A 10,575-nucleotide genomic window follows, 5' to 3' on the forward strand; every position below is an offset into this window, starting at 1 on the left:
GAGCTTCACAACAACTGCAATTTGCTAGTTTGAGTCTTACCTCACAGGCAAGGCAACATTAACTTTCCCCAAACGGGTGTCCAAATCACATCAAATAACCAATGGTGTGCCTCATGGTCCAGTTCTTGGTCCCCTTCTTTTTATATACATGACTTAATTTGCCCCAAGTATGATGGCACTTCAATGAGTTTTTACAGTCATTACAATATGCTGCTTGATATTGCAAACTGGTATTTGTTATATTAAATTTTTTCATAAACATAAACACTCTGGTATGTAGTACATAGTTTAACACGCACTTTCTTATTCTTATAGTTATTTACAGGGCTAATGAATCATAAGTCTTGCACATTCACAGCCTAATTCTGCATTGACATATAAGGTGGATACTTATATCCAGAAGTGTAATGATTATAATGTGTCCACCCCACACTTTTCAGATAATTCTTACTCCCATTTATATGTAATGAACTGAAAATGTTTAGTATATTTTGTAGAATGCAAATAGAACTGAGGACTTTCATTGCATGCTAACAGAGAGACCCGTCCTGTAACCCTAACCTTGCAGCTGGATCCTTTCATTATTTACACTCGAAATGATAATGCCACCTATATTTGTGCACAGCTGCGCCATCTGCATTTCAAGAACATTTGTGTCACAAAAAAACAGAAAGGGAACTATTGTACATTGGTACAATTAATGTATTCATTAGAACTGGCAATGATCCATGATTAGGCCACTGAAATAATCTGGCTGACCCCCAAACCTTTTGGGAGCACAGTTAATAATACTCCATCCAAAAAGCAAACTCAAGGACTGATTTCTTAATCCCAGTTATTTCCAAGTAATTCGTTTTCTCCCTGAATCTCTATCACTGCTTGAAGAGTTTAGATAAAGTTCTGCAAAAATGAACGATTAATGTTGTGTGTTATTGCTAAAAGAATTTTAACATTCCATTTCATTTTTTTTTTCAGTGATTCCACTTCTATATCCATGCCACAAAAAGGTATTTTAAAAATAGAATGCACTTAAAGCATGGGATGCATTTGCACCAAACAGAAGAGTAAAAACAGAAGAGGGTTGTTCAGCAGCTGGTTAGACATGTTCTTGTTTAGCCCTCCAGCCTTTAGAGCTGCACAAGACACAATGGAAACAGACAAAAATCTGACTAAGGCTGAAAGATTATGACAGATTATAATTTATTAAATGATTGACTCTTTGAACAGACTACAGACAGAGGATGTTTACAATGTTGGAATAAAAGGAAACACTCTGTCGTAATATAGACATAGAAACCTTAAACTTTAGACACACACACAAACCCCCAAACTATTCCCACTCTTCGCCCAAACAAAAAAGGTGTACAAAATTGAATACAATCCAGTTATGCTATACAATTTTAAGCCTCACTTTTAAGAAAATGTTGTAATTTATTTGTTTCATTGAATTTATTACAAATTTCTTTTTCTTCTTTTTATTTTAAGAGGTTCCACTCTATTTCCTTAAAACTTAATGAAATTCAAACTGGTCAAAAAAAGTGCAAAATATCACTGCAGGCAACTTTGGCACCACTTTAATTTTACTAAAAAAAAAAAAAAAAAAAAAAATTAAGGCAGCAATTCAACTACACTTTCCGTTTTAGTGGATTATTTATTTACAGTGAAAAGATAAAGCTAAACTTATTAAGGGAAAGTGTCACTGAGATCTACCTGATCTGATGAACACAAAGTAATCTGTCTGAGTTTTTCCAGATTGTTGCCTAATGACTGAGTAATCGACTTTTCCTGAAAGTGGAACTGTCATTGACCCATGGAAGTATAATAGGCCTACCAAATGAACATTCATCAAAATCTTATAACTTACAAATGTGGTCTCTGTGCCATGTTGAATGAAGCAATATTTTACGTGTTTATTTAAAATACATGCATAAAGAATAGCAAGTAGCATATACACATCTGAGACTTTTTACAAATAGGCCCTAAAATCTGGATGTAAGAAAAAACGACTTTATCTGCAAACCAAATTAAACTACAAAGGGAAGTGTAATGATAGCTAGGCCTAGTTATTCTGCGTTCGTTAGTTCTTATTTACATATGTAATATGCTTTAAAATACTTAAAGTAAACAGCCGATACAATGATGATGCAAAAAAACGAGACAATTGCCTGGTGTGAATGAGGCAAACTCCTATACAAGTTTGCACCTCTAAAAAAGACGGATGAAACTTTACTCTTGTAGTGGAATGCCTACACACACACACACACACACACACACACACACACACACACACAATTAAATGCAACACATTTAGGCTCATTCGCGACAGAAAACATACTCTGTGTAGCTTGTCCAGATTTTGTCCTCGTTCGGGTCACTGCTGGAATAAGCGCACGTGCCAGTGGAGCTGCACGCGACCATATGGAAGCCAAACTCTGACAGTTTGTCAAACGCCTGCTCGAGAAAATTATATTTCAGATAATAGCGTGATGTGTACCTCTCCAGAGGTCGATCCGGGTCTCTGCTTTCGTTCAAAGTGTCTCCGAACACCTCCTTAGCCAGAGACGTTTTCCCGCACACCGTGATCCTCGCGACCCGCCTGAATTTGGCGTCTGTTTGTATGTCTCTTCCGATTGTATAGGAGCCCCGGTAACCGACTGTGATGTAGCCCGACTTTTTGGACTCCAGGGAAGGAGAATGAGCGGTGCTGGCGACGGACAGCGTGCGAGAGGTGTCGGGTCTGACCCACGGAGTCGCGCTTGCGCTCGGCTCCTCCGAGTCACTCTGGCAGATCTCATCGGTGATGGAGTTGTCTTTACTCATTTTGGGACACAAGAGCTTGAACAGGTCCCGCAGCTGAAAAAACTCAGCTTCTCGCTGTAATCTGCTCTTTTCTGGAAAATAGTCAGGCAGAACCAGATGTAGATCCCGTAGATAGTCTAAAATGTAGCGGAAAAGAAAGCCGTCCCTGTCCAGAAAAAAACGACCTTTGCTGTCCCGTGCCAGTTCTGTCGGTGTCTTCTTACTAAACATGTCCCACAGGAGAGAATCCGGTACGGCTATTAAAGTCGTATGTCGTGTCACATACACTTGTCCTCCTACATTTAGTTCAATAATGTCAGAAAACGGGGACCTGGAATCCGCGCCGTTTGATATTGCACACTCGGGATCTGCCAAAGCCATAACGTCTCTTCAACTGAAGATGACAGTTATTCGCGAGTGTGTGCTACGGGTTTCCCAAAGACTCAAGATAAGGGCAGATGCTTGTTTAAATATGTTGTGGGAGGGGAGAGAATACGGCTGATGTTAACGCTTCATTGGCAAAATGTCGTGCCTCCTGCTGTCAGTGAGATGCTACACTGACTCTTAGTTGATGTCTCTTATCAAAATGAAACAAAACGTTTAAGACAAATAACTTACACTTAAATGTAAATAATACAATTAGGAAAAGCAAAGGAATATGGTAAAACGAATCTTCTCACACACAACGGTCTTATAATGAATTAAATTGCATTTTCTTCCATGCCCTTCAAGACAAAGGAGTGGTAGTGGCATCTAGTGGTAGAAAGTCTAAATTATGGTACTCATTCTTCTCCACAAGCACTCAGTTGACACTAAACTAGAAGAAAATTGGCTGATAAAATGTGAAGTCAGTCATTATGTTTCCACTGGTTTGTCAAAACTATTAAATCTGTCTGACCCATCACAGTGTCACATGGAGCCCGGAGTATCACAATGCACAACCTATGTAAATAGTCTAGGCTATACTGCATTTAGAGTAGCCTAATGTAGAGTTTATAGAGTCGCCTAATTTTATATTTTGTAGAGTAAGTTTTATTTTGTACAGTAAGTTTATAGTTTGTAGAGTAAGTTTTATTTTGTACATTGTTGTGGTTGTTATGATGTTTTGGTGATTGTCAGTGCGTTTATATGAGGTTCCATATTTTTAACGCTTCGCTACGTGGATGTCAGGTTATTTTGGGTGTTTTATTTCCTGTGCATTGACATGCATTTGCCAAGGTTTTCTGTGTGGTTGTTAACCTTTTTTATGTGGTCACTGGACTCTTCTGAGTGGGTTTTCATGTTTTGCTCACATGGTTGTTATGATGTTTTGAGGTCTTGGTTGATATTGCTTTTGACCAGTTAGGTTAGGGTAGGTTAGGGTCCCTCACACAGTTTGCAGATTGATGTATACTGTGAGGGCTTGTGTGCATCAATGATGCTGAGAGCTGCGCCACTGGTACTGAGATGCCATACGAAAACAAACCACCTAATGGATGAAATTAGGTGAAAATAGATGAAGATAAAAATATGAGGAAGTCACTGATGGATTGATCAACCGTTCAAACAGAACAAAAGTAACACAGAGTGGTTTAATATTAGTAAAGGTGTACAACAAGGCTGCTTTCTTTCTTCCGCCTGTAATAACGTTCAACCAATCAAATTCTATATTATATTATATTATATTATAACCATTTTTAGTGTTTGGTAAACATGAAAAAATATATTCTAAAATTGCAAGGCACATGATCACATAAATAGTCAATTAAAACATTGAAAATTATTTAAATACAGTAGTCAACATTTGAAGTGGATCAAAAAAGTTCATCAAAGTTGTCCTAAGACAAGAACAGCTATTGTTCAAAATTCATGTATAACTTTGATGAAAGGTTTTGATCCACTTCAAATGTTGACTGTACAACAATTACTATTTAAACAGTAAAATACTATCAGAATAATCTGGACTTCATAAAGCGGAGCTTATTTACAGATGCTCTGTAATGTGCTTATTTGTGCATCAATAATCAAAACTTGCATAATAAACAAAAATGAGTGCTGTCAGTCTATTTAAAATATTTAATCATGAAAAATCACAGATTTTGAAAGTTCTGAAATCTGACTCTATATTTCTTTTCCTGTCAAAATGCATTCAGTTCCTTCTTAATGGATGAACACAGAATATAACAATGTTTTATTAACATTTTTCAAACAAAGCTTTTCTAAAATTAAAATTGAAACAAACTGTACTGAAAATCTAAAATTATAAAACACTAAACAAAACACATCTACAAAACATCAGAAGCTTTGTGTTGTGGGTTACCACAGCGTTGTTTTGTGGTTGCATTAGGTGAGAAAATAATAAAAATATACACTAAGTTGTCCTTTTTTTCTGAGTTTTATTTAAAATGTCTGATTGTGTTTTAATATGGGCCTATCTTTATGCATTAAGACAAAAGGCAAGACATTGTTCTGTTTGCCCTTAAAGGGATCATTCACCCAGCACAAAAAAAAAGACGACATTTTGAAAAAAAAAAAAAATTCTGTTTATATTAAAGGGTAACTAAACCCTAAACCAACTTTTTTTAGTTAATGATCTATAAGAATGGGGCTTTATTAATGCTGTTCATTGATTCGAGTAACTTTTTTGACATTTGGGTATAAAGTGTTTTAATTCTACAATATATGGTGTAAAAACGTCTGAGTGCTGCCCTCTTCAGGTTGAACGGTGGCTACTGCAGTTGAATTTTCCTATTGGATGTTGCGGTACTGCGTGACGAAAGCGGTACTGCGTGACGTAGGCTGGTTCCAGCTCACCACGCCCTCCCTTGGTACGAGCTCACCACGCCCTTGGATGAGCTAGCGTAGATTTATCTGTATTTAGTACAGTGGTAGGTGCAGGGGCGTAGCAGCCATTATAAAAGTGGGGGGGACAAAAGCTGTATGTGACCATAGGACGTGACCCAAAGGTGATGTTCATTTTCCTGGCTCAAAACGAGGCGGAGGTGGTAAAATCCTAATAATGTTTAATAATAAGATAATTAAATGTGTAATTTTTTTGTAGATCATCATACCCTAATGTGTTTCCCACATTATTTTTGTTGGTGGAGCTTGTAACCTCTAGGGCGGTCCGGGGGGCATGCCCCCCCGGAAGAAAATTTTGTACATTTTAAAGATAAATTCATTAATCTGGTGCACTTTGAGTCACCTGAATCCACTGTTAAAAATAAATAATCCACCCACAAACCGCCCGATGATATTCTCTGATTTAGATATCTGCATCTGATCATCACATTACAATTATTCAAATTCTGGTATCAAATTATTCAAATTATGGTAACATATCACACTGAAGTAGGCTGATTTAAAATGAACATTTATTTAAAATAAAAGTTCTTCTTTTGGCAAAATTATTTCCTTATAGCCTTAACAGAGGCTTTACTCCCTTCAAACTTAAATTGTCAATGTTTCATTACATCACTGTTTGAAAATACAATTTTTTTTTGTACCTTTTATAAAGGCATTTCCCCCCTAATTTTATGCTCCATCTTTCATTTTAAATTCTTAAATTTGATCAATATATTCAATTAAAATAATAAGACACTAGGCTGTTACCAATCAAATTAAATAATTTACATTGAAAAATTATAACTGTATTAAATTAGATTATTTTAAATATTTTTGAATATACAAATAAGGAATGTTGAAAAGAATGATACTTTATGAAACTAAACCGCCAGTAGGAGGCGGCAGGCAACCGTCTTAATGAGCGAGTCATTGAGTCATTCATTCAAACGATTCGTTCAAACGGCTGATTTATTCAGAATGAGGCAGTTTATGAATGGGTAATTGAATCTTTGACTCAACCGATTTGTTCAAAACGCTGAATCATTCAGTAATGCAACGAGTGTTGCTGTGAGATGCGCGTTCTGCTGTGATCTTTGTTTGGGACTATTTTCGCTGATGAAACAGAGCAAAAACAGTCATTGCGACTAAAATGTAAGTGAGTACATTTTTGAGTACATCAAGTAAAATTAATGTAAGTTAATTTTAACTGTTTGTTTATTGAACTGTTATGAAACCAGTCACGGTTTCAATCTTGATGGCATTCAGGAAAACAGCTGGTCGTGTGTAGCCTTAGGCTATATATTGTTTCTTAACTAGGCTATATTGTTTCTAAAATGTTATAACTTCACGAGCCTCGACAGCGCACATTAGGCCTATATTATTATCAACTATAGTTAGACAGATAGCAAACTGACATTGAACCAACATGGAAACGACGTCTCTCCTGACATTGAAACAACATCACTTTGCTCATCGAATTAACGTTGAATCAACGTCAGACACGCCATTCAACCGCATTTCAACATTGAATCAATGTTTTATTTTCAACGTAATAAATAGTAAAGATTGATCCAACGTTGAAATTTGATTGATGATTGATACTAACCTTTACAACTAAGAATCAACGTTGAATCGACGTCTGCCTGCTATAGGCTATCAATCGCCACTTACATCAAATGAAACAGAATCATCCATTCCTCACGTTTTCGGTGATTGCCTGGTTATTTTTTATTTTTATATTAAAAATTGTTTTAATCAGGGCATTTGTCCGAAAAAAAAAAAATGCGGGGGACAGAATCACCGGTTTCTAAAAGTGAGGGGGACGTGTCCCCCCCGTCCCCCCCGGTTGCTACGCCCCTGGGTAGGTGTACTGTTGCTGGTTGCGACAGCACTGCTGGACTGCATAGCTTTCCAGCAGACTTGGAAATTAGGCGCCAGTGTTTGGATGCACTTGGCCTGGAAGACCGTGAGTGTAAAACGATACTTGGTTACTCACGTAACCTCGGTTCTCTCTAGAGAGGGAACGAGTATTGCGTAAGCTCTGCTTACGCAGCGGAAAAGCCTTCTTTTCTCGAGATACTGAAACCAAAAATTATCCTTAATTTCATATATTGTCAACGCAGTGCGGCTGCAGGCAGCTGAGCTAGAGCGGCATACTGCGCGCTCATTGGCTGCCGCGCGGCAACTGCTTAAGCCTACCAGTGAGCCTGGCGTGACGTCACGCCCAATGAGGGCGCGCACGACCTTGCGCGTCATAGCCCGCCAGAATGGGCGGCGTCAGAGCGTATATAAGGAAGGCTCGTAGGCTATATTCTCTGTTTTCTGTCGACTGAAGCGACGCGAGCGATAGGCTCAGCACGGTCAGGGAACGCAATACTCGTTCCCTCTCTAGAGAGAACCGAGGTTACGTGAGTAACCAAGTATCGTTCTCTTACGAGAGGTTCTCTCGTATTGCGTAAGCTCTGCTTACGCAGCGGGAACCCTTTGTCCACGCCGTGCGAGCCTAACAATCACATATGACTCATAGAAAAACATAGAGGTGATTAACAGGTGGCCAGCGGTGCGGGCCAACACATGTTCATAAGCACACATAGGGAAAAAACACAGAACGGCACTGCCGGTTCATGTTAACTGATACCCTGAGCGTGCAGCTCAACAGACAAGCTAATCGGAAATACAGCCTGACCCTTGGGCAGGACACGAATCACGACTAGACTGACAGAAGTTTAGCCTGCATAGCGGGAACTTCCAGGTTATAAAACCTAACAAATGTGGAGGGGGACGCCCAGCCCGCCGCCTTACAAATGTCATCAATGGAAATCCCACTGGACCATGCCCACGATGAGGCCATGCCTCTGGTGGAATGAGCCCGTATGCCTAACGGACATTGCAGGTCTTTTGACGCATAAGCTGCTGCAATAGCGTCTACTATCCATCTGGACAGTGTCTGTTTCGAAGCGGCGCGACCCTTGGTGCGCCCGCCAAACGAAACGAAAAGCTGCTCTGAGAACCTGAAGGCTGCAGAGCGCGTCACATAACACCTTAACGCCCTGACCGGGCAAAGGCAGTTGACCCCTTCCTCACTGCTGGAGGACGGCAGAGCCGATAGGGTAACGACCTGAGTCCTGAAGGGAGTGCCTAACACTTTGGGGACATAGCCGTGCTTCGGTTTGAGAATGGCTAACGAGTCGTTAGGTCCAAACTCGAGGCACGACGCGCTGATGGACAGCGCGTGTAAATCTCCCACACGTTTAACTGAAGCCAGAGCTAGCAGAAAAACGGTCTTAAGCGTCAAGTATTTCAACTCCACTGAGTCCAAAGGCTCAAAGGGATGCGCTTTTAAGGACTCCAGGACCAGGGACAGGTCCCAAATAGGAACCGTCGGGGGCCGTGGAGGGTTCATTCTCCTGGCCCCGCGTAGAAAGCGGGTAATGAGTTCATTTCTGCCCAGTGCACGGCCGCGCGCCGACTCAGCGAACGCTGCTATGGCCGCGACATAAACCTTGAGCGTGGAGGGGGACCTGCCCGCGTCCAACATCTCTTGGAGAAATTTCAGAACCTGTGGAACTCCACAGGTTCGAGCATTAGAACCCTTATTCACACACCACTTATTAAACACTGACCATTTAGACGCATAGAGCCGCCTCGTCGAGGGGGCTCTGGACTGCGTGATCGTGTTAATTACCCCTTCTGGCAAGCCAACGAGTAATCGTTGATTATCCACGCATGCAGAGACCAGTGCTCTGGATGGGGATGCAGAATCGAGCCTCGGGCTTGAGAGAGGAGATCTCTCCTCACCGGAATCGGCCATGGGGCTGTGTCTGCCAGTCTCATTAGCTCGGGGAACCATGGTTGGTTTTCCCAACGCGGGGCTATGAGGAGCACTGCGCAGTTCAAACTCCTGATCCTCGCTAGCACTTGAGTTAGCATCGAGATCGGTGGGAACGCGTACAGCGGGGCGCTGGGCCAGGACTGGGCCAGCGCGTCTTCCCGTTTCGAGAAGAACCTCTGGCACTGAGCGTTCTCGCTCGTGGCGAAGAGGTCGATTTTCGCTTCGCCGAAACGACGCCAAGGCGTCTGTATCGTCTGGCGGTGTAGAGACCATTCCCCTGGGGGAACGTTGTCCCTGGACAGTCTGTCCGGGCCGTCGTTCAAACGACCGGGTACATGAGCTGCCCTTAGGGAGCGCAACGGGCCCTGAGCCCAGGATAGGAGGCGCTCTGCGAGCGCGCACAGGGTTCTGGATTTGATTCCACCCTGGCGGTTCACGTACGACACCACTGACATGTTGTCCGAGCGAACTAGCACATGGTGTCCCCGTATAAGCGGTAGAAAGTGCTTCAACGCTCTCTCGACCGCCAGCATCTCTAGACAGTTTATGTGAAGGTCTTTCTCCGTATTCGACCACGGGCCGCAAATCGGACTGCCTTCGTGAGTCGCTCCCCAACCCATGTTGGACGCGTCTGTCGAGATCACTTTGCGGTGTGCGATGGTTCCCATCGACACTCCCCGCTGATACCATTCGGCCGTCAGCCAGGGCTGCAGGGCTGTAACACAGCGCTGAGTCACTCTGATTGGAGTACGGCCTGAAATCCATGCTTTGCGGGGCGTTTCCGTTTTTAGCCAGCGTTGAAGCGGACGCATTCGGAGTAAACCCAGCTGCAGGACAGCTGCTGCTGATGCCATGTGGCCCAGCAACCTCTGAAAAGTTTTCAATGGAAAAACTTTTCCCTCCTGAAAGGAGGCGGCGAGGTGTCGAACACAGCGCGCGCGCTGTGCGGACAGTCTGGCTGTCATTGCCGCCGAGTCCAGGTCTATACCCAGAAAAGTGATAGACTGGCTGGGGGCTAAAGAGCTCTTGTCCCAGTTCACGGAAAGACCCAAGCTTTGCAGGTGACCGAGAAGCGCTTCTCTGTGGGAAACTAGTTCCTCCGCCGAGTGCGCTATAATCAG

General features: G+C 42.0%; 1 protein-coding gene across 1 annotated transcript; it reads right to left on the reverse strand.

Annotated features, from left to right (window-relative positions):
• Positions 1 to 1,183: 1,183 nt before the first annotated feature.
• kctd12.1 (potassium channel tetramerisation domain containing 12.1) lies at positions 1,184 to 3,219 on the reverse strand. Its single transcript, XM_081369210.1, has one exon. The coding sequence runs from the start codon at positions 3,178 to 3,180 to the stop codon at positions 2,314 to 2,316; it is 867 nt and encodes a 288-aa protein (XP_081225336.1). The 5' UTR covers positions 3,181 to 3,219; the 3' UTR covers positions 1,184 to 2,313.
• Positions 3,220 to 10,575: the final 7,356 nt, after the last annotated feature.

The sequence above is a fragment of the Scardinius erythrophthalmus genome (assembly GCF_964197995.2).
Source record: "Scardinius erythrophthalmus genome assembly, chromosome: 6".
Classification (NCBI taxonomy): Eukaryota; Metazoa; Chordata; class Actinopteri; order Cypriniformes; family Leuciscidae; genus Scardinius; species Scardinius erythrophthalmus.

What these genes read in the sequence shown, in the direction of transcription:
- kctd12.1 (XM_081369210.1), bottom strand. Translation starts at nt 3,180, where the DNA reads ATGGCTTTGGCAGATCCCGAGTGTGCAATATCAAACGGCGCGGATTCC.